The sequence below is a fragment of the Heterocephalus glaber genome, unplaced genomic scaffold, assembly GCF_053883595.1.
Source record: "Heterocephalus glaber isolate CG9 unplaced genomic scaffold, H.glaber_assembly_v1.0 deba00001481, whole genome shotgun sequence".
NCBI lineage: Eukaryota > Metazoa > Chordata > Mammalia > Rodentia > Bathyergidae > Heterocephalus > Heterocephalus glaber.
Window position 1 is genome coordinate 33,692,780 of NW_028258317.1, and position 25,538 is coordinate 33,718,317.

The 25,538-nt window shown below is 37.9% G+C and overlaps 1 protein-coding gene and 1 pseudogene across 6 annotated transcripts in view; one reads left to right on the forward strand and one right to left on the reverse strand.

Moving 5' to 3' along the window:
• Adamtsl1 (ADAMTS like 1) overlaps positions 1-25,538 on the reverse strand; it is a 1,037,009-nt gene that overhangs the window by 255,513 nt on the left and 755,958 nt on the right. For all 6 annotated transcript variants that reach the window (XM_087183424.1, XM_087183423.1, XM_087183422.1 and 3 more), the window contains 3 exons: positions 17,155-17,229; positions 13,756-13,913; positions 2,746-2,857 (listed from right to left, as the gene is read on the reverse strand). In XM_087183424.1, coding sequence (XP_087039550.1) covers positions 2,746-2,857; positions 13,756-13,913; positions 17,155-17,229 — 345 coding nt within the window. The remainder of the gene's footprint in view (positions 1-2,745; positions 2,858-13,755; positions 13,914-17,154; positions 17,230-25,538) is intronic.
• LOC101719783 (small integral membrane protein 15-like) lies at positions 22,356-22,675 on the forward strand (annotated as a pseudogene).

Genomic DNA, 25,538 nt, shown 5'->3' on the forward strand with positions numbered 1-25,538 from the left:
TACTTTCCTTTATCAAATCCACTGTACTCCACAGCAGCTGATTTTATGATAAGCTAAACATATTATAATTTTTCAAATAATAATTTGTGCTCCAGGGCAGAATTCATCACATAAGTGTAAGCGATAAAGTATGAATCTGAGATTATGATTTTTCCAAATTGTAATTTGCCAGCCTAATCTCATTCTTTTGAAGCCATTATGGACAGTATGAACTGAAAAGTTAGAATGAAAATGAAGTAAATGACCAAAATGATTAGAGAACCATATTTCTGGAAGTTTCTCAAGGCATTTTGGAATACCAGTTTTTACACTGGGCTAAACAGCCAACTAGTTGAATCTGGAATAAGTAGCAGAAAAGAGAACTTGGAGGTGACTTCTTTAGTAACTTTAGTAACTTTCATGAAGTGAGGGGAATCCTGGTCCCCACACCCTTACATCTTCACTGAGAACAGCTTTTCTTTATCTTGTCTTCCTAGGAAAATTTCCTTTGAATAAAAGCTATGATACCTGAAGACATTTGAAAACCACTCATAGTTCTACTTCATTGTTTAGATGTGAGGAAAATGAGGTCTCAAGGGATACATATGAATCCAACACTAATAACCTTACTACATAGCAAACTATTGTCCAGATTACTGAAATTATACCCCACAGCAGCTCTACATGAAACTTGTATAGTGCACATATAACCGAGTTGTTATTTCTCACCAAGCCTGGTTTTTGTTTAAAAAGAAAAACTATTAAAAAATGATTTTATTCTTTCAAATTCTTGTCTGTATTAGTCATTAATAGATGTATCAAAATAATGTAATCCCGCGAAATATCAAAGTAATGGCAGTTTAGTTTTAAACAGGAATTTTCTGTTCAGAGAATAGAAATGGTGATCTATTGGGAGCTCTTGAAGTGTTGAATTAATGGTTATTTAACACCGGAGTAAAAGCCCTTGATGGCATTTTGACTCTGTTTTTTTGAGTGAAATTTAATGTTGCCCTATAGAACCAAATTTCTAGTCATTTGATCACAATATGTAGACAAAGATAACACAGGTAAGGCGAATTACATCATATAGTCTTCCTGTTTTACAGTAATTAATGGGTGGTCATTTGGCTCTGTTTTGAGGTATTATCCTTTTATTTCACATCAAAATTAATTTAGTAATACCTATGTGGATGAACAATTTAAAACTGGTCAATTAATAGGCTTCCATGAAGCTAGAGCTAGAATTTATTCAATGTGTTAATTTTCAAAGGAATATACCTATAATTTTATAATCATAAAAACTTAAAAAAATTCACAAAAGTTGGCAAAGAATCTAAAGTACTCCTACACTGCTTACTATTTTCTAGAAGGGATTTGGTCATACATGCCAGTAACCACCAAAGTTTTGAAACTTATTTATCTAGTAACCTCACTGCTGAGTATCTATCCCAAGGAAATCATGTGAAAGAAGAAAAATACTTAGGTATTAAGTTATTCATTACATTATAATAGTAGAAGGGTTTAAATGACCTAAATCATCTGTTATAGGGAAATGGCAAAATAAATTACTGTAAAACAATCCACAGCAATTATTATATATAATCACTATAATTATGAAGAACACAAAATGGGGAACAAAACCAAAACCCAAAACAAAAATTTTTCTGGTAACACAGAGTGCGGTCTGTGATACAGATGTGGTGGAGTGGAGACAGAAATTCATTTTGTGACTTTTCTAGAGAGATGCATTTCAGCGAATATATGAAACAAATGACATTCTTTTCAGTGCAGACATGGTGGGGTGCAGCCCCAAATTATCTGACTATAAGTCTATAATATACCAATTTTTTTCTGGTAATAAACTGTTTTTTCTAATTAAATATAAGGTGTGATTGAAATATATGGCGGATGTTTAAAGTAAAAAATTACAGTAAAATCCATATTGTCATAAATCCCTCTCAAAACACTCCCTCTTGCCTCTAGCACTCTTATCCTATCAATCTTGCATTTTCTGAACTAGTTCTGGAAGTTCTTTTCTGATAGTCTTTATGAGGTGTGATCAAAAATACAGTGAATGTTGCTACTGTGTGCTACCCAGTGGAGAAGCAGGCTTGTGGAAACATTGCGGTATGTTCCACATATCTTATTTACCAGATCCAGCACCATGCAGATTCTGACTTTCCCCCAAAGCTAAAACAACCATGAAAGGTAAATGTTGTAAACAGATTCAGGACTTTGAGGCAGCCACAAGAGCAGAACTAAAGATACAAAAGAGGACTCCACAACTGCTTCAGAATGATGGTGTACATGTGTTTGAAGCGACCAGGAATATTTTGAAGGGGTTGATAGCACTGTGAGCACTGTGTCGTTTACTGTAATACTTTTGGTTTAAATTAAAATTCAATATATTTTTTCATCATACCAGGTAAGCCTGACAAATGCTCTTCATTCGATTCCAGAATAAATGGCTTCACCTCAGCCAGGTGAACAGTTTGTTCTGAAAGTAGTGGAAGTGCTAGGACAATGCTCTTGTCAAAGTATTAGGGTGCTCCATGAAATCAAGAAAGAAATAGAGTATTTCCTCTAACGGGGACTCTAGGCAGAGAAGTTTATGAGGAATTTCACCTGAAGAGCCTTCCCAAGGATTCCGGGATTTGGCTGCATCTGGAAAGGAAGAGGGTCCCCACCGGTCCCATTTCTTTCCTGCTGACCACTCTACTCTGATGACAGCGGAAGCAGCAGTGTGAAGCTCAGGGACATCTTTACCTCCTCCACAGGTGGCTGAGCAAGGGAAGAAGTCCGTCTCCCTCCAGCGGTGGATGATAGGCTGATGGAAGATGAACTGGACAGTGCTGTCTGCAGGCCCTGAGTTCTGGATCTGTGGAGACAAAGGGTAGCTGAAGCAGCCGGTGGCAGTGTTCCTGGTTCCTCGCAGGTCTGCAGAGATGGGTGGGATCCTGAGGGCCCCAGGTTGTGGGCTGCAGTGGGACACAGGTGCAACGGTGGTGCCACTGATGGACCGGACCAGTGACTGGATGGTCCTCAGCATGCCACGGTCCAGCCCAGATCTGTAGCCACAGAATGAAGTGTGTCATGATGTTTCAGCTCACAATCCCACAGCATCTCACTCCAAGTCAGTGTTTTCGTTCCTCCTTTATTTCCCACCTTTCCATTGTAGCAGATAAAATACATGGAATAACTAAATATATAGGTTTGGAAATAGATAATATGTTCTAAGAAAATTATAAATGCCATACACAGCTTAAAATGAAAGATACTATTGTGGTTAAGAAAGAAAAGAGTTTAAAAATTAGGTAGGGTTTCCCATTTAGAGACATACTTGGGCTTCTTGATAATTTAGTGACTCATATATCTTAAAGTGCAAGGTGACCCATTGAAAGTTTGCTAAAATGCAAAATTCCTAGGCTCATGCCTCATGTCCAGGGAATTCAAATGTAGATAGTCCAAGGACCAAACTTTCAAAGGACCAACTTATATTATAAAAGCAATTATTTCAAACAAAAGTGGTACCTATGGAAATTGTAATTTCTTTTTTAAAAAGAGGATTGTGAAACAATAGTTCATTAATGGTTCTTAAAAGAACAAGGCTGAGAAAACATACTCAAACTGAAAGAGAAAAAAAAGTACGAAACATAAATAATTCCTTTCAAGAATGAATGACATGTCTAAAACATTTAGACTGTCAGGCGAAGCTTGGAATATTTATTATGCTAATGGAGGTTCCGAGGACTATTGGGAGTACCCCTCCTTACTCTGGCTGCACTAATTAGGGAAGAATCAGAATTTAGCTGAATCACACAGCCTAAGTCCTTGTAACTGTTTTTGAGCCTTCCCAATGTCCCAACTGCCCTTTATTCAGGGCAAATGGTGGATCTGTCCTTCAAATTAGTTTAAAGACAGTTCTGTTTTCCTGCTACTGATCTCAACAAGTGAACCACCACCTAGAATGAAGGAAAAATAGGAATCCTGAAGAACAGGGCCAAGAAAAATTGATAGATGCCAAATTCTAAGCAGTTTTTGGAGTTTATATGGAAATATGGGAATGTTCCTTAGAGAGGCTAGGAAAGCTAGAGAAAAGAGCGAGAGAGAGACAGAGATAAAGAGGAGCCCTATAGATTATGTCCCATTACACAAAGAGTATTTAGGTCTTTTCTAATTAAAATGTACAGTTACACAACTCCTGCCTTTAAAATAAAACAGCTGAAGCAATATATGTCCTTTACAAAAAGGGGGGCATTATCTACAGGTTACTCAGTCCTATGTGTCAGATGCACGGGTCTCTAATGGGTAACTTGGGGATATAGGATTAGTCAGATTCTTAGGAAAGCTCTCTCTTTATGCTTACAAGAGCCTCTTCCAGTCTCAAGATGTGTGGCTATCACACTGGAGAGCTATGAGAAAAGGAGCCTTATTTGAATCCAACATCTGCTTCAGAATAAAAAGATTAGAACATTTCTTTTGGACCCAGAAATTGTCTTTGCAGGGGTCCTTTCTTGGACAATGAATTCTGCAGTGAGAAGGGGAAATAATGGCTACTTAGCCACAGTGAGGAGGATGAGGTGTGGGGACACTTAGTGACATCCTGTTCTGGAACATGTGTGTTGTTGGGGCTTGCCTTTGGTCTGGTTAAAAGGCACAAAGGTGCCTGGGTATGGTGGCACAGGCCTGTAATTCCAGCTACTCAGGACTAAGGCAGGAGGATCCAAGTTCAAGGCTGGCCTGGGCTATGTATCAAGACCTTGTCACAAAATTAAAAATAAGAAAGGGCCAGGGTACAGCTCAGTGCTAGAGTGTCCCTAGGCTTGATCCCCAGTACTGAAGAAAAGAGGGGAAAAAGTGAAGTGAGTCTTTTTCTCAGCTCCCCAGAAGAGATCAGTAGAAGCACCAGGAATGGATGGCAAAGAGCAGTTTGGGAGTGCAGGCGGGCTAGCAAACCCCATGTGGAAGAAGGAGAAACAAGTAGATGAGAGAGTATTGTTCAGAGTTCCGGGGAAGTGATGTGTAATGACCATAAATTCTGAGGCTGCTTATGCTTGAAAATGATTGGAAAGGAAAGGAAAAGGTTTGCCTATTGCAAATAGATGAAACCAATCCTGATGTTTCCAAATCTTGGCCACATAGCCATGGTTGGTTTTGTCTACATTGACAACATTTCTCCTTTTCCTTCTTTATGATCATAACCATATTTCCTCAATAACAGTAGCAACAATCAGCACATATTACATTCCTACCAAGTATAAGTGTATTTTATTCAACCTCAAAAGTACTCTGTATTATCTTTCCTGTTTACATTATAAGGGCTTAGTGTTGGCCCACGGCCTCATACCTAAGGATCAGCTGAGTGGGATTTGAACTCAGGTCCAAGTGTCTCTAAAGCTGCCCTTCTCAGGTATGAAGTAATCTCCACAGTGGGAATGTGATAATATTTGCAGATAGCCTCATTTGCATCATTCTACCTTTCTTCTTAGGGCCTCCTTAATTTTTCATTTTAAAAGAGAAACAAATGCTTAAAATACAAAAGAGGAGGCTAAGCTGGTGTCTCACTCTGGTGGCCTAATTGTTGCTTGTGGAGATGAGCCTGCCTAGGTCCTGTTCTATGATTTTCTTCATTCCTGCCTGCCTCCCCGTTGTTATTGTTAGGTCTGTAGCTTCATAAGTCCTGAGTCCTCAAACATCATGCGCCAGTTCTCCAGAGTGCTGCAAGCTGTGGTGACCACCTCAGAGCCTTGGTGTAGGGAACCGAGCACATCTGGCTTGTATAACCTTGGCCTCCTTGTGCTAATAAGAATCAAGAATATTCTAAACCATGCTTTTCTCTCTCAGTTACAATACCCCACTGTTTTTAATGCAATTTGATCGCTCTTCACACTAGAAGTAGATGAGAAGACTAAAAGTGGTCCCTCTCCATAGCAACCGACTGTACATCATGGCAGAGCTGAGGGCAGTGTAGATGTGTGTGTGTGTGTGTGTGTGTCTGTGTGAGTGTGCATGTGTGTTTGTGCATGTGTGTGTCTGTGTGTGTATACATGTGTGTGTGAGGTGTTATGGCTGAGCTTTCATTCCCTGTAAATTCAAAAGAACCAAAGAGAAACCATAAACATGAGGACACCATCACCTGCACACTGGCTCTCCCATATGAAGCACCATGAATCCTCCACTGCTGAGAAACTGCCCTTCTGTGAACATCCAGCTGATACCCAACTAAGTTTCTTTCTCTTCTTTACATTTCAGAAGCTTGTCCCCAGAAAGGCAGGCAGGGGCTCTGACAGTGAGGGTCCCCAATGCTGTGGCCTGCCGCCACTGCTCCGAGCAGCATGTGCCATGCGTGGCCCACTGCATTATCTCTCAGCTGGGCTCAGAGTGCTCACAGGTGACAATGTCCCTGGGCAATGTGGTGTCATGACTCGGGAGGACAGGACTAGGGAGTGGTAGAAATAACTCAGCCTGCTAGGGAGAGAGTAAAATGTAAAACAAAATGAATAGCTACTTCTCATTTACTTCTTTGTTTTCCTACAGTTGGTTTTAACTTTTCCTCTCAAAACCACTTGGCTTAGGACAATGATATTCCCTCTTATGAGCACAGACTAACTGCTATGGGGAAGCCTTCCAGAACAGGTCCGATGGAGGACAAAACTAAACTTGATTAAACATTTGCCAAAGTTCAGCCTCCAATAGAGAAGAGAATTGATTATCACAATCCTACATGAGCTACATGTTGTTCATGTCTCAGAAAAGCATTCTCTTTCTCAATCACATTAGCCTGAAGTGAATATTGATATTCTTTACTACCTATTCCTTTTATTTTGGTTCTCAGTGATCCGCATCATTACTTCTAACTTCTCTCTCTGGTGTTTTATTTCCGAATGGCATTGTGAACCAAATGGTGTGTATAACAGTCAGTCTGCCTGCGGTGTCAAGCATCTTTGAAAAGATACACATGAACACAGAGCCATTTTGTTCTCACTAGATGAAGGGAATTCCCATTATTTTGCTTATATTATTTCTTTCTGGGCTCCTCCTTTTAATTTTTCTGAGTAAAAACCACTGTTGTGGTGTTGAATTATGTGCAGGGTTACGCTTAAGGGTGTCTGGGCCAATACAAAGGCATTATCTTTGCCTAATACTCTAATTCAAGTGAAAACTATGAACTTTTTATTACCTTAGAATAATTTTTTTTAAAAAAGATACTTTCTGTGGTGCTGTACTTGATAACCATGTGAGGTAAGGCATTTGTTAGTTAGATTTAACTTTTCCACAGTACATATATACTTCAAAACATCACGTCCTACATGATAAAACATAAAATGTTATCTGTTAATTTGAAAATATTAAAAAATGCTACTTTGTCAACAACTGGAATAATCCCTATCTTCCTAGCCAAATTCTCCAGCTATAAAAATGTAATGCATAAATTTAGTGCATTTAATAAATTATCTCAAGCAGAAAATAACTATTATCCAGTTATCCATGTGTGAACTGTGAATCAGTGTTCTTAACTCTGTATATGCTTATTGTTTTCTCTTTGGCTACGTATTTATTCTACATTGGTAGTTTACATACTCATTAGTTTCCTGGATAATTTTGTTTTCTGCTTAGATTTTTCAAATGGGCAAAACAAGAACATGTATAAAAATATCTTAATTGGTTTTGCAAGTGGAGCTAAGTTGGAGGTTCTAGTGAAGGAAGGACGTATAGAGCCGCTTCTGCTTGGGAAGATCATTATTTTTTATTGAGTCTGCAGCTTCATAAAAGCTGCACATGGCCTGGTAAGGGAGCATGGAGACACAAGCTAGCGAGGCATGGAGCAAATTCCCAGATCACCCTTAACAATTAATGTATCCGCAAATATCATAGTTAGCTGTCACATCTATTTCTCTTCATGTCTACATCTGTAAAATTGTTCCTGGCACACCAGTTGTAAGGTGACCCATCTCTACTACCTTCAGAGAAGCAGCTGTCTGCTATGGTGTAGATAAGGTACTGTGATTGGTTTGACTGGAACTTAATGCACTTCAAAAGACAGAAGAGAAGTAATCTGATTCTCTTTACTTTCACACATATTATCTCATTTAATTCCTCACAAAGGCTCTACTGGGAAGGAGCAGTAGCACTGCCAAAATGTTTGTACAGCCAATGCATGAAATTTAAATTTTTGGAAGAAATAGCCTCATAGAAAGCAAGATGAGAATTTAATCTAGTTTTAAAGGTGGTCAGGAAAGGAGATTTTAAAACATTATTTTGGAACAAATGGCAATAAATAACAATTCCTTCACTGTGAAAAAAAATCTTTTGTGAAACAGTCTTTTCCTTTTAAAAGTAAAAATGGCATTTTGGCAATAAAATTCTAAAAGATATTGGCAAGCTGTCCTTTAGATTCCTGTTATCTTATTAAAAAGGAAGACACTACTTAGATTAATGGACAATGCATCTAAAAATATTAGAACTATGAAAAAATTAGAAATACAAATTCAGTAAAGTCACAAGAAACAAAATCAACATACAGAAATAATTTTTAGTGTATAGTATTTCTATACACTAAAAACAAACTAAAAAATAAATCAAGAAAACAATCCCATTTATAATGGCTATAAAAATACTTAGAAATTTAACCAACAAAGTGTAATGCCTATACATAGAAAACTATAAAACACTAATGACAAAGTTTAAGACATAAATAAATGGGAAAATATTCCATGTTCATGGATTGGAAAAATTAGTATTGTCAAAATGTCCATAATATACAATATGATCTACAGATTCAACATAATCTCTTTCAAAATTTAAATGACATTTTCCACAGAAATAGAAAAAATAATTCTAAAATTTGTATGGAACCATAAATGTTCCCCCAAAGCCAAAGCAATCAAGTGAAAAACAGCAAAACTAGAGGCATCACATTACTTGATTTCAAAATTCACTGCAAAGCTATAGTAATCAGAACAGCAGAGTACAGTACAGGCATAAAAACAGACATAGACCAATGGTACAGAACAGGGAGCCTAGAAATGAATCCAGGCATTTATATGTTCAGTTGATTTTTGAGAAGTTGCAAAAAACACAGAGTAGAGCAAAGATATACGGTCTCTGTAAAACTAGATATGCATGGGCAGAAGAATAAAATTAGACATTTATCTCAGACCACACACAAAAAATCAACTCACACCATATACAAAAATTAGGACTTGAAATGTAGTACTAGAAAAAGACATTGGGAACAGCTTCATGAGATTGGTCTAAACAAGGATTTTTGGATACAACCCCAAAAGCAAAAGGAACAAAAGAAAAAAATTTAAAAATGGGATTATGTCAAACTAAAAAAGTTTCTATTCAGCAAACAGAACAATCAATACTGTGAAAAAACAATCTACGGAGTGGGAGAACATATCTGTGTACCATATTTGTAAGAAAGGTGTATGTAGCAACTATTCACAATGAAGGTAATCATTATGTATTGGAAACATGAACCAAAAAATAAATGAAAATTGGGAAGGTTATTAGAGATGGAAAGAGGGAGCAGAGGGGAGGGGAAGGAGAGTAGAAGGAATTAAGATATGTTAAGTACATGTGCCTGCTCCCTAAAATGAATGTAAACATTATGTACTGTAAACATGCACTAATAAAACAAAATTTTAAAGCCATACAATAGAAATGGATCTTGGGAGCTTGTTTGGAGGTTCTAGCAGGGGAGTACAGCTAATTGTGTACCCGCCTCTATCAGGATGGTCCTCTTCCACTGAGCATGGAGCTTGGGAGGGGCACACATGGAATGGTGAGGGAGGAAGGGGACCCCACCCTGCCAGCCAAATCCCTGAATCAATGCTGGTGATGGATGGGGTGACAGATGTCACAGCCAGATCGCCCTCACATCCGGAAATGGGATAAAATAAAATAAAATTTATTTTTAAAAAAGGATCTTATTTTGTAAACGCAAAAGCCATATAATATTTAATCTCAAAAGCTCCTCTAAATCCATGAAGGCATGGCATATAACTCCCTAGTGTTGCCAAATCATCTCTATTTTGCATTAAGTGAGAGTTTCTGATGTGTAAAAAAAATAGAAATAAAAATATAAGGAACATAATATGATAATAAGAAAACAAACATCTTAATGAAAACAATAGGCATATGATCTGAATAGACATTTTGCATAAAAAAAGACACAAATGGCCAACAGGTGTATGAAAAAAATTCTCAATATTGCTTAAGCAACAGGGAAATGCAATCAAAACCACAACAAACAAACACCCTTCACCTATTAGAATTGCTGTTATTAAAAAGTCAAAAAATAAATGTTCGCAAGAATGTAGAACAAAGGAAACCCTTGTACTGTTGTGAGATATAAACTGGTACAACCACTATGAAAAATAGTAGGAAGGTTCCACAAAATATTAAAAATAAAACTGATGTGGTCCAGCAGTCCCACCCCTGGGTATACTGTACATCCAAAGGGAACGATGTTAGTAGGTTAGAGTCCACACTCCCATGCTCATGCAGCATATTTACAAAGCCAAGACGTGTAAATCACCAAAGGATCCATCACAGATGCGTGAAGAGAGAAAATGGGGTTTGGCCTTTCTATAATATTGTGAATAAAGATTTCAGTACTTTTTAATTAAAAAATTTTTTTATTTTATGAAAGATTAGAACAAAATTTCATAATGAGCTAATAAAAGAATAACAATAGCTAATATGCTATATTTCATTATCTCACACTCCTCAGTGTTTTAATGAAGTTTATAATGTGAAATTGGTTTGAGACTTAGATAATCTGCCTTTTAAATCTATAAAGAGGGTCTAATTAATAAGGTAATCAATATTAATAGTTATGTGCTATTAATGTACAATAATACAAAAGAGACTATATTTTTCATGATGCTAACAGCTGAACTACATACTATGTGTATAATTTTAAAAAACTGAATCATAGAAAATAATAAATAATTAAATGGCAATCTTATTTTCAGTTATTTTCTTGGAAAATATTAGAAAAAATCATTTTGAATCACTGAAAAAGGACAATTTTCACCTTTATTTTTCTGTATATTTTTAAACAATCTGGCTTATCTTCAAGCTTGTGTAAATTCATTTTAAACTGCACATAATCTATTTTATAATAATTTTACATTTGTTTGATTCCTGATGTTTTCTACTGAAATCTTAGAAGAAAATAATATACTCTTCTAAGTAACACAGAATACTGAAAAGAGATCTGGGCCAGAAGAGATATGATTCTGCTCCTGGCTGACTGAGTGTATGAACTTATGCAAGCCACTTATTGGTGGGTAAATCAGAGGTGTCAGCATCTGCTCATCTTAAACAACTGTTGTGCGGGAAAAGTTCTTAATTCACCCAGCACTTGGTAATGCTTCATGGTTTCTACTGATGGAGATGTGAAGACAAACAACATAGTTCCTTCCCTTCAGAAACAGAAGGACGTGTAATTAAAACAGCAATTTGGGACTGAATTTACAGAGTGCTTCTGGAAGGAAGAGATCCTAAAGAACAAACTGGAATTAATGAAGAGAGTACGAGAGAGAGAGAGAGAGAGAGAAGCAGGGAGAGAGAGAGAAGCAGAGAGAAGCAGGAAGAGAGAGAGAAGCAGAGAGAGAGAGAGAGAGAGAAGCATTCAAGGAAGAGAGAATTCCATTTCACAAAGGCAGTGAGAGTGGAGAGAGAAGCGATTGCGGGACCTGAGAATTATCCAGCTGGAAGAGGAGGGGCAAAGTTAAGTGAAAGGGTGGGAGGGTAGGCAGAGCCACATTATTAAAAGTAACATGCAGGGCTATGGATTTTCATTTTAACTGCAAAGCTATGCATAGAGTTGAGGGACTATGAATGATTATGAAAAGGGGATTTAAGGTTTTAGAAAACTGTTTTTGAAGGCAACATAGAAAATAGAGGCTGGAAAATTAATTCAGAATCCATGGTATTAGCTCAGGTGAGAAAAATGCAAGGCCCTAAACCAAGACAAGAGTAGCAAGGAGGAGAAGAAAGAATGATCATGAAATGGCGTAGAGATAGAACTGACAGTCCAGTGTTTGAAACTGACAGGCCAGTGTTTGACTGGATATAGAAGAGAAGAAATTGGAAATTAGGGTTAATCAAAGGTTTCTGATTTCTGGATAAATAGTGCATTTCTTATCTACAAGATAGAAAGAAAGAATCTAAGGTAGGTTTCTACCTACCTAGGTTTCTGGAGCTAGACAAGTTCAATTTAAACATGCTGAGCTCATTACACCCCCAGGACATCCAGCTACTGGGGAGATGAAATTCACCTGACAATGCTATGAACTATTCAAAGGCGCATACTGTTCATTTCATATTTTCAGTATGGGTATTAAAACTCTTGCAGGGACACTAGATAAATTATTATAGTATAGGTGAATACTGCTCAAGAGTATTTAAATAATATATCTCACTTCCTTACTGGATTTGCTTGCTTAATGAAAATTATGTATTTATTCACAGAATCATTTCCATCAAGCTATCTCTAATGGTGTGTAGCTTCTTGTTTGTGTTCATGTGGCTGGCATCTGGACTGGATTAAAGAGAGCTACCAAGCAGATGCAGACAGAAGACAGCATTCTGGAACCCTTCTTCCATCTAACCTCACTGCCTATCACATTTTTCTATATGCATTCCTACTTCCAGCCACCATGGGGTCATCTAGTCTTAGCTTAAATCAAATGTCCTCTGGCTCCAAGTTCCATATGAAAAAAAATTTATGGAGTCTTGGACACATTACAAGTTTTACAGCTTTACAGCTGAAATCCTTCAGGTCTTCCTGACTTACTGAAGGAAAAAAATATGTTTTATTTTATTGTGATTCCCAAATGTTCTCCCAGTGTGTGCATTTTTCCAATAGAATGTGCTGGTTGCTTCCAGCAATGTGTTTTATATTACCTCAAAGAGTAGGGAAGCTCTGATAGAAGGAAACAAATTAGATTTGTTGCCAGTAAAAGAGAAAATAGTACTTGCCATTAGAAGTGTTAGTTGACCAAGTCTATGGACTACCAGTTTGTGTTTCTCTTTTACTGGGTATACCCTATATGTCAATGACTATATCCTAATTGAATGCCATGTTGGCTTCTTAAATGGCATATCCCCTCTGTGCATGTATATGTATATGTGTATGTATATCCCATGTTCTGATAAAGTTTAAGGTGTAGTTAGTTCAACACCCTTGAATTAAACATTTCCTGGATAATAAACAGGTTTACCAAACATATGCTGTAGGGTTTAGATCTAGAATGTTCCCCACAGTCTTGTGTTCAGAAATGGGGCTTTTGGAAGGATCATGAGGGCTTTAATTTCATCAGCAGAGTAGTCCACTGATAAGATCATAATTCAGTGGCATAATTCAGAGGCAATGAAAACTGAGGATGTGGAGCCTAGTTGAACAGAATAGGTCATGGGGCATGCCCTTGGGGCCTATATCCTGTCCTTGTCCCCTGCTTTGGAGGCCTTTTCATTTTTCTCAGCTTCTTGGCTGTCAGAAGGTGAGCAGCTTTTTCATGCCACGCACTTCCGCCGTGATGTTTCTGCTCTGCCTCAGGCAATGGGGCTGCCTGACCATGAGTGGAGATACCATAAACCAAAACCTTTCCTGCTTTAAGTTGTTTGTGTCAAGTATCATGGTCACAGTGACAAAAAGCTAACTAACATATAGCCAAACCTAAAGTCTCTCTCTCTTTGGGAGATTCTAAGTACCTCATTTTGACGTTGCTTGAACATAAGATATCTAAAGAAGCTCACCTTGATGATAAAATCTGCCATGAGTGGTCCAGTCATTCTCAGTATTTCTTTGTCTGGAAGTTTCTGAAAGTCCACACTAGAATTGTCCACAAGAAAGGTGCCCGTAGAGCTGAGACTGTTTTCACCTTTAGCCCCGTGGAGGGTTTTGGTTTCCAGATCTACATATTCAAAAATATGAAGAGGTGAGAAGGATGTTCCTAGGGTTACCATAGATCACCTGTGAGTACTGTTCATGCAACAAAGTAACGAGATGTATAAAGGAGAAGCATCATTCTTTGGCTGAAATTGTGATATTAAGAAAACATTAGGCATTGCTGGAGCTTATGCCACAGCTGAAATGATTTTAAAACTCACCAGCCAAAGCATTCAAGGAGCCCCGTCCATAGTCTGTGACTTGCCAGATGAACCTATCTGGGGATGCCCTTTCCCACTTCACCACAACACCGTTCCTTTGGCTAAACCATTGTCTGTATGTGGTATCTCACTAATTTTTGCCTTGATGGCCAACAACCTTGGAGACTCTTCAGTTCTCTTCTGTTGCTCTGTGAGATCCAGTGCACTTCTGAGCTGTCTCAGAATCTGTCACTATATTCATGTGTTAACTTGTTTTTTTAATGCTTTTGGGTTATTTATTGCATATATTCTATCACTAAAAAAAAAACTGTAGTGGCTTATGGACAAGGGCCAGCGTTTATAGTGCTCCCTGTTTTTAATATCATTTTGATACTTCAGTATTCCACATATATGTGATGTTTCATAAGTGCTTAAGACATAAAGGAGAATTTGATTCCAGGAGCATTCAAATCTGGATTTGTTGTGGGAAGTCTTTTGTTGCGGGAAGTCAGAGCATCTGGGGGATGATGGCGACTATGGCGTGTACACCAGGGAACACTGACTTCTCATGTGATTGAGAATAATTGTCTGCTATATGAAGGACAATGGAGGGACTAAGGCTTATGGTTTCAAAAACTTGCACAAGAACCCTAGGTTTTTTTTTTTTTTGGTACCAGGGATCGAACTTGGGTCCTTGCACTTGCGAAGCAGGCAGAGGAAACACTGAGCTAAATCCCCAGCCCAAAGCTTTGCTTCCATGTTTTTTTTGGTACTGGGGATCAAACTCGGGACCTTGTGCTTGTGAGGCAGGCAGCGGAACCACTGAGCTAAATCCCCGGCCTCCAAGAACTCTAGGTTTTGGTAGCAGTTTTTGAGTAGAAAGATCAAGTGCTCAGGTACGGTTCTGAGTTTCTTACTCTAGCTTCAATCAGAATAGTTCAATTCATATTTTATAGCTTAGGGTTTGGGTCAACAACAACTTTAAGGGCTGTAGATGTAACAGAGTACCAAGGTATCTGTACTGTATTATCTTAGAGGTGTTCTACTTTGAGTTCTCTTCTACTATAAAGAATATTTGCAGGTAGGAAATGTTGGTGTTCAATTAAATGTGCAGAGACCCTCAGATGAAGTCTAAAGCCATGCTTGTAAGCATGCCAGGCTTCATGCCCTGCCCTACAGGAGCACACAGGATACATCAGGGCATCCTGGAGTGGGGACCTAGATCATTGTCAACAGAGGAGAGCCACAGCCCTGCATCTCATGCAACCAGTCTTCACTCCACAGGCTGCCTTGCATGCAGTTGCGGAAATATTTCTAGGACATGAATTAACTTATTCTTTGAGTAATCATGGGGGTCTATGCCTGAATCTGAGCATCTGATTCAACTTTATCCAGAATCCTCCCAGCTGTCCCCCTCAAGGTACGGCTAATTAAAGATGAGCGGGCTGGATCGGATTGTCTGGGTTGGCTCTGATTTGGCCCAAATGTTCAGTCAGTCGAATGCTGAACTCACTTCTGGGAAAGGAGGCAAAAGAGCTGCAGCAGATGCAGGGCATCATTTACTCCCACATTTGTTCTGCTGAGTTACGGGCCAAACAAAAAACAAAGCAAAGCAAAACATTTTTTAGCTACACATGTGCTACCCACAGCACATTGGCAGGAGGAAAAAAAGCAGACCTCATATCGCTTTTCATCATTTATGATTATCATTTGTGGCTTTACCCATCAAGCCCTTGGGACAATTAAACCAAACAACCCAACTGTTCAGTTTCTTGGTGATCACATAATTAGCAGCTATGATAGACTAATATATTTATGAAAATTAATTTTTCTTTTAAATCTCCAATAGGGGCTCATTCCCCAACTTGGTGATGATCTTGGCATGAATATTTTATTTTGGTATCTGTCAGTGTTCACAAAAATACTATTTTGGAGTGGGGTCGTTTCACCAGCAATCAGTTTTGTGTAATTCTCAAGGGGAAAACAAATCATTTAAATGGTAGTGGTGTATATTCATATATTATCTTTTGACAAATGAATACTTATTTTATGGGGTTGTTCAGGATTCAAAAAGAACTTGGGTCCAAATAAGGAGACTTACAATGCTTTTTTTGTTTTGTTTAAACTGTACCCTATTTATTCCTTTATTTCACATGACCCTTCACATCCCACCTCGTCAATGGAATATATTTATTTTTATTTTTAGAAAGATTGTATTTATTTTTATAAAAGTGATATTTTCACAGGCTCTGATTTGCCTTCCCCTTGTTTATTCTTCCAGCATGATTTCATTTATAATCCAATTTCCAAAAAAAAGCCTGCTACCTAAATCAGTGTCATAGGCATGTGAGTGGGAGAAGGGGAGAGAAGACGACACATGGCCTCCTGGGCATCTGGGGACAATCAGACTGCAGGAGGCCAGAAGTGCTCCAGGGCCCAACTGCAGGGGAGTCTTTCAGTGAACCTGAGCTTCACAGAATTGCTAGAACTTCCTCACCTTTGTTTGTATCCTACAATTTTCTCACTAGAACTTACAGGTCTGTATCTAAAAAGCACAAAACAGTAAAAACATGTGGCTGTGTACCACTGCCTTGGCACGACAGGTTAGTCTCTGCACAGGGCCCATGCTACCACCTGATCTTTGGGCTCCTATTACTCTCTAATCTTGAATTTCAGGATAGGAGGGTCCTGAATTAATACACAGTAGACTTCATTACCCCACAGCAGTTTTCTTTAAATGCCAGAGTGTTAAAATTAAAAGAAAAAAAAAGACAAGAAAGAGATCGGAGAGAAACAAGAGAAAGAATGAAATCGATATTCACAAAAGCATAAACACATGCTTAACTCATGAACAACCCATGGGACCATCTATTTTGTATTTTTCAGGATGAACGTGGTTAGAGATAATTATCACATACATTTCCAAAAGATAAACAGAAGCACTCAGAATATCATGTTATGAGAGAGTGGAGATTTGTACTCCTGTGCTTTAATCCCTTCTGGGAACAAAATAAATAATAATGGCTAAAATCCCCCCCCCCAAAAAAACAGCCGCCATTTACTCACACAAGTGGTCGGGTCCTTTTAAGACAAGGCGAACATGTCTGCTTCCATAGGGAATGGCAACCACGGTGTCATCCGCTAGGAAGAAACAAAACTGTCTTAGAAGCACAGCACACAACTTCACATAAAACTATTCATTACCCGCCCCCCCCCCAAACTCAAAAACTCACAATTATTTTTGTGCATGTTTAAAATGTGAGAGCCAGTGTTTGGGAATTAAAATTTCTACCTTCCTCAAAATAAAAGATAGCAAAGAAACTAGTCATTGGTTAACGTAGGAAGATTTGGCCTTTGTCAGAAGAATATGAGTTTTGATATGCTGAAAAATAGATTGGCAAGTTTTCCTTTTTTATTTTAAAATGGTCTTATAGTATCAAATTTCCTAGAATTAGAGCATTTGCATTGAATTAAAATAAAGGTAAATTTAATGTTCAAAGGATGAATTTATTGCATAAGAACTTGGACCTCTCTCTGGCATTTTACTGGGATAAGGAGGAAAAATAGGAGGAAGAGAAAATATATGTTTTCATGCTTTAAACCCATGAAGGGCAGAAATCCTGCTTTCTAGCTCTTGACTATGCTGTGTACTCACTGCATCTAATACTATCTATTGTAAGTGACCCAGAAAGGGTTAGTAATGTTTCTTCAAACATAGTTCCTCTTTTAAAAAACATTCTTTTAGGGCTGGGGATTTAACTCAGTGGTTTTGCAGCCTGCTGCACAAGCACAAGGACCCGAGTTAGATCCCTAGTACCAAAAAAAGAAACCCCAAAACATTCTTTTAGAAATCTGTCTAAATCACAGATTATTTTATTGCAGATTACTTTTTCAATTTTTATTTTTTTATTACGTGATTGCAGTCCATAATGACTACATTCCTCATGGGGAGCTGGTCCATGTACACGGCACATGGCAGTTCCTTGGTCACCTCTCTACCTTCTCTTGTTCCCCTTCTCATCTCATTTGCAAAAGCTCTATCTCCCTATTTCCTACTATCTTTTAGTTTGATTTTTATTTATATTTAGAGTTCTTCATATAAGAGAACCATGTGATATTTAAACTAATGGAGCCTAGGTTTATTAGAAGCAGATACTTTTAAGAAAATTAGAGTTAGATTGGATACACCCCAACTATACCATCATGCCGAACTCCATTTGTGACAATGTCTTTTATTTATATGTCACTGCAGAGTTTCACTTTCATCTAAATTATACCACTTACTCCTGTATTTACAACCTGTGACATAGGCAAAGAGGATTTTATGGTGAAGAAGTGCGGTCTTTAAGAAGTATAATGAGAAATCCAAGGTCAGATGGACAGAAAGGCATGCAAAACTCCCAAGTTCTTCAAAACTCACCAGCATATACAGAAGCTCTGAGGAATTCTCCGTTTCTACATCTTTGCAATATTCTACATTTTCACTCCTATCATTGGAGCAATTTATTTTACATAAAAGACCCCCCAAATCATCCAATTTCTCTGAACTTTAACATTATCTCTTTTTCTTTTTCTTTTTGTGATACCTGGGATCAAACTTGGGACCTTGCGCTTGTGAGGCAGGTGCCAGAACCACTGAGCTAAATCCCCGGCCCCTAAGATTATCTCTTGTCTTCAGGAGAATGTAGTTTAAATAAGTGAATCTCAGAAGTTATCTAACTTCTCTGATCCTCAGTTTTCTTGTTTGTAAGACAAGGAAAGCAACACGTACCCTCACAATACTGTTGTGAGTAGACATAAATACAGACGGACACCGATAGAGATGCTGTCAGGGTTTGGAACTGAGAATTCCCCAGCGCCTCATGTGTTTGGAAGGTGACTGGGTCACGGGACTGGTGTGCTGATGGGTTCCTGGAGGGTGTGTGTTAGGAGGTGGGGTGTGGTTGGAAGAGGGGTTGCAGGGTGTTGGAAGGGTACATCTCTCTGGCTCCTCCGTCCTCTGCTTCGTGGCTGATATGAGTGGTTTCCCACTGTGGCAGCCTTCTTTCTTTTGTGCCATTTCTATGTTTGATCCTGCCAACCACGGACTGAAACTTTTGAAACTAAGACAAAGTAAACCTCTGTTCCTCTAAGTTGTGAGTTTCAGGTATTTTGTCTCAGCAACATAGAAAATGACTAAGCCAGATGTATTACATGGAACATAGTAGGTATTTTGTAAATTGTATTTTCTTCCTCTATCCCAAATTTCTGAAGAAAAGAAACTGAAAGATGGTTTATTTTTATTGTGTTTTTGAGCACTTCAAGGACCCCAGCACATTGCCTGGTGATTGAAGGAGAATCATGTCTTAATTCTTGCCACTAAAAGGCTACATTTACTGCGTTCCCTGCAATATTCAGTACTCCACTCACACTGTAACCTTCTAGCTGTTTTTAATGTCATGCATTGTTGAAGGAAAGATTGGATTTCAGAAAGCTAAGAATTTATGGCATATAAGAATAACAAAATGTAAGGGAAATACAGAAAAGGCACACAAAAATGTCAAGACTGGGCTTAAATGCCTCACATAAAGATGTGAATTTTTAAGTTGGCAAAAGAAATTCGAAGCAGTTAAAACAATGGGACTTCTACAAATAGAAAGTCTTTGTGTATCCATGGGTCAAACAAAGTGCAGGTAAAAGGGAAGCTTTCTGTTCAGGGCACAGCAGCAGGCTCCCGATCCACACTTGGTCCAGGCGGCCTCCCTCTCGCTGCGTTGAGGACTCACATTCCACACACTGCAGCGCTGATCCTGGCTTTTGGCGGATGTGGTAGCATTTGTGTGTTCCGGAAGAAGTGGGGGGCCCTAGGAGACTGCTTGGGGAGGAAGGTAGGATGGAGGAAGGAAACCAGGCAAAATCAGGGCATCTTCTGAAGCCCTGCTGCACTTGCCTCGTCAGGGAAGTGTGGAATGACTCGTGCTAACGCAAACGGCGGCAGGCATCACACAGTCCACGCCAATGTTACAAGAAAGTCCGATGGACCCCTGGCAGGGCATTAGGAAATCAGCAAATTCTTTACTTTATTCTACAAATAATGTTTAAGTGTCTCTTAGTGTTGCGCACCATGTTAGGGACTAGTGGCTCAAAGAAGACAAACAGTCTCACAAGATGTTCCCTGAAAAAGGATCCTCCAAAAAGACACATAGGGAAATCCTATATGCTGTGCTTTACTCACCGTAATTCCCAAGACGAATTAGTAGTTTCTTAGGAACACAGACCCAAAGAGCCCATTTCACTCTGCTTAACCTCGGGTATGCACAACATGTTTATCCAGGGAAAACTTTTCTCATATATCAGCTGTTAACATCACCGGAGATAGCTCAGGTTAGAGTTTAAGAAGTAGTGCTTTTCATTTAACAAAAAGCAAAATAGGAAAACATTAAAAATTTAATTTACTAAATGTTGATAAAAAGTAACTCTAAATTGTATATCTACAAAAGGTTATCTCATTTTCTGATAAATTCTTAGCAATTTGAGACAGGATAGGGATTTTTCTACTTTGCATCCACTACAGTGCTGTGTACAGAGGGGTGCTTTAGAGAACCCTGAGTGGGTAAGCAAGCTGGTACCCTGCAACAGGGCCTGTGAAGAGGAATGGCTGGTGTGGCGGTGACCGCATCCTCTCTCACCATGCCATGCAGCCCTCTGAGTGTCCCTTCTTACAAAAACACATTGTTCTGTGACCAAGTATCCTAATTTATTCTGGCTTTGTTGACAGAATCACGATGTCAGTCTGGGACATATTTCTAGATTATTTAACTGACAATTCTAAAAGGCCTCCTTCCAAAATTAGGTAACCTTTGTCCTAGTTAAATAAACAAGCTTTTCACCGGGATCATATATTCTGTCATTTCACATAGATGAGTTGCAAATGGCCTTTCTCAAGAAAATTATCACTAAAGATTGTATGTAAAAGATTTTCTTTTATGTATATTCAATGCCCTTCTATATGTTATATTAATTTTTAAAATTTTACCATTTGTAGATGTTCTGGATGATTTATTGGCATATCACAGAAAGGTGATAATGCTAATACTTAAAAAGTTTAGGATGTCCTATTCTGATATCTGAATTTATCTTATTTTTAGATCTGTTGATAAGCTCATGATTTTAAGGAACCTTCCCTGAACATACAGGTTAGTTTTACTAACCTAATACTTAGTTTTGTTTTTTAAATGGAAGGGACATTATTGTTAGTAAAATTAACCACATACGAACAAAAATCTGCCAATATGGAAGAGATTTTAATGGTATATTTTAAATCTTCATGTCAATTTTACTACCCTTAAAATATATCCAACAAAATAAGGAGAAACTGAACATTTGAGCCTTTCAATGTCCCCTCCAGCTTGTTAGTGATTATATCATGGAGGATGTATACTAGACAGGCCACCCAAGATGCTTGCCCATTCCAAATGGGGAATTTCATTCTCCCAGCTGCCTCAGCCCCAAACTTGGGTGCCATCTTTGACTTCACCTTAATATCTAATGGGTTAGAAAGTCCTATTGTCCAAACACTTGATTTCTTTGATTCCAAGTAGAACAACTTTTCATATTGTAATATGTATGAAATCACAATATATGCTACAATTATTACTGCATTAAAGTCTCTCACACAGGCAGTGATCTTGCTACAGCTATCTTTGCCCACACTGGTGCCAACATCAAAACAGCTGGTGTCAAACTTGAAAAATGGGTGTAAGTTTATTTTAAAGGTGAGAGGTGAAGGGGTAAGGGAAGAATTGGCTCTGCAGAGCAAACTTGGGTTGAATAAAAGAGGAAAAGAGAAAAAACAAGCAAAAATAAAAGTGCACCATGGGTCTGGGAAACCCAGGATGGGCTACTGTGAAGAGTTATGACAGTGAGTGCCCCGTGGCATCTGTGTTCTTCACTTGATCTTAGCCAAAAGGGCAAGAAGCAATTGCATCTGTGTTCTTATATCCAGTCCACATCTCGTGGGAACCCGTGAGGAGTTCTCCATATGGGGTCCTGATGGTGTCCTGGGATCTTGTAATTATAAGTGGTCCCACCCACTTCTTCAGCCAGTGCTTCTGCCTATCTCCTGTATCATTCCCCTTTCTAGAATATGGCTTTCTTAGAGGAGGAAATTTTACCCAAATCCTTTATTGCCATAGCCTCAGCCCAATGCCTAACAGAAGACATATAATCAATATATCTGTGCTTCTTCTGATGTGTGACTTTGAACTTTTCAAGAGTGCTTTAGAACTAAAGAAGACAACAAATAGAGGTCATCTGAAGGTTATTGGCTCCCAGGACAAATTTGGAGATCACTGCTCAAGCATAAGTTTTCCTAAGACTGCTACAGAGATGTTTGATGTAAAGGCTTGGGCTGACTGTGTTGTGGAATGGGCTGCAAAAAACCCATATGGTTTCCTTACCACAGTTATTTTGGCTCTCACTCTGCTGTTCCTAGCAAGTCCTGTCCTGGAAATTGGCCAAGATGATTGAAGCCCAGGAGAAGGAGCAAAAGAAGAAACAAAAACGTCAAGAAAATATTGCAAAAGCTAATTGACTGAAGAAAGATTGAAGGGATGAACAGGCTATGCAAACAAAAAAAAGTCATTTGGAAAATTAGGTAGCTTTGGAAGGACCCCATGAGGTTTCTTTGGATTTCATGGAAGTTATTACTGTCCATATAGAAGAATCATTCTAGAATGTGACCTCAATACTGTACTAACTTTTAGGCCTGGACATAGATGTTTGTTGGTGACCATTGGCAGTTATTATAAATTAGCATTTGATTATATTGATTATCACTGATGCCTAACTCAGAATACTCCAAAATCCAAAATTTTATATGCACAGATGTGATGCCACAATTGAAAATTCCCCAGCTGCCCTCTCGTGGGTCTCAGTCAAAATACAGATGCACTAAAAATGTATAAAATTTCTTCCAGCCTATATGAAACAAATGAATTTTCTGAAGATGTCTCATTATGTATATACAAGTATTCCAAAATCTGAAAACATCTAAAACATTTCTGGTTCCAGGCATTTCAGAGAAGGAACAACCTATAGTACAAATTCTTTATCATTGACTTAGTCCTTTGCCATTTTGTAGCTATGTTCTAAAATGAAAACATCCTGTGAAAACAAATGACTGTACATTATGAACTCTATTCAAACAGTGATTTAAAACAGGGTCCTGTTCTCGACAATGGATATTAAGAGTGTTAAAGTCAGGCTGGGGTTTTAGCTCAGTGGTTCTGCCACCTGCCTCATAAGTGCAAGGTCCTGAGTTCGAACTCTGGTACCAAATAAAGAATGTCAAAGTCAAACTTGTCCTCTTTGAGGTGAAAGTTTGCTTGGGCTTATAAGAGATGCGGTATATTAATCACATCTTTTATCATTATTGCTTATTTCTTGAAATCATTCTGGCTTTTTCAAAGCGAAATAATATTAACAAGTACATCTACTCTGTATTTTTCTGATTTTAGCCTTTGAGACAACTGGTAATTATTGACACATTGTGCATTTTTAAAAACCTAATTTTTAAAAGAATTGTCTTATTTTGTCTATGTACAGTGCCACCTACTAGATATAATGACTTTTGTACCTAGAAACACTGCCACTTTCTTAGTGATGAGTTGATGTGTAACACTACGATTTAAAACTTGCAGTAAAAATCCCAAACACTGAAGTACCTTGGAAGCAGTTTTTTCTTGTGCTAAAACTGTGAAACAGTTAAAATATCTTATCATGTAATTTGTTCATTATATAGATAATGGTTTTGTTTTTATTCCATTATTTTAACTTACATGGTAATGATGTCCTGTACTTTTTGGTCAAACAGTTTGAGGTGAAAATCAAAACTTGTTTTTTTTAAGGAGCTCTTAATGAGTTAACATTTAAATCATACTTCATAATTGGTAAAGGCCCAAAATTTGGAAAAATTTGGATGGGCATAGTAATTGCACAACAGGATAAATTATGTTAAAATAAGGATGTGCTACAGGTAGTTCCAGAGCTAAAAGATTTTTTGATTAAGTAGTATAACCAGAACTTTTTATTATTAAACATGGCTTTTCTAAATGCATGGTCCAGTAATTTTATTTACTGCAGTATTTATTAGCTTATTAATGTTTTCTGCACCTCTGAATTTTAAGTTACTGTGATTGTCCAACAGCTCTAATTTAAAAATGAAACTAGGTATGAAATAAATTTGATACTTTTTTATAAAAAGTATATAACTGTGAAAGAAATAAAATGTGTACCTATAATCCTCCCCTAAAAAAGGGGGTGTTAGCAGCTTGGAAGAAAATTCTAAAACCAGAGTGGAACACACTCATTCAACCCCTAGGAGTCCAACAATTGCTGGGGTTGTGGGGAGATGAGAAACAGAGATGTTTAACAACATTCCTATGGAGGGAAGCAAAAGCTGTTTAGCTCCACATAAGTGCAAATGCACAGCACCAAGGCTTCTGCTTCGTGCCTAGATGTAGTAATACAGATTGCATTTAACATTCTGCCTAAAACAACCAAAAGAGTGAAAAAAAATAGAATAAAACTATCATTTTTAAGACACTGACTATTGGGCAAATAAGTACAGCAATTCCCGAGAGTCAGAGGACAAGTCCAATACTGCCCTAGAGAGCAGTATAGCCTTAAGAGTTTCTAGCCGTAGCTTTGGAAATGAGAACTTTGGTGGAGATTGGTAGATTCCCTGAGTTGAAGAGACAAAGATTAGAGTCCAAGGAGCCAAAGCAGTTAGAATTTGTTGAACAAAATACCAGAAAAGAGGGAGAGCTATACACAAAGATATAACTCTAGAGATCAAGATGACCCTTTTTCAGTAACCAGCAGCGCAGTGATCAGTACATGAGGAAACTGCCTTAGGCTTGGGAGAGGACAAAACAGAGAATCATAAGGAAGAGTATATGGTGCTCATTCAGGGCTGAGGATAGCATCTTATCTCACTAGCTAGACTGGAAAACTTTATAATTCATGGAACATCGACTATCTAGAAGGGTCTTGCCTCAGTAGAACACAATTAACTCATGTAAAACACAATTTAATTGCAACTGTCAAATTGTAAGACCCCAAAAGAGCAAAGTGAGTTCAAGTAACTTAACTGCTTTCAGAATAAAGCTCAAAAATAGTTATAAGAATATAAAAGTATCTCATATCTAAAGTGAGTGACATCCAGCCAAAAATTACCAGGCACATAAAGAAACCAAAAAATACAACTCATACTGAAATGAAGCCAATCAATCAAAACACAGAATAGACAATAAATAGCTACTATTAACAGTATTTCATATGTTTAAAAAGTTAGGATTATAAAGAAAACCTTAGAACCACAATATTTCACTAGTGAATGCTACCAAATATTTAAAAAAGAAATAACTTCAATCTTACATAATGTCTTCCAGTAAATAGTAGATGAAGGA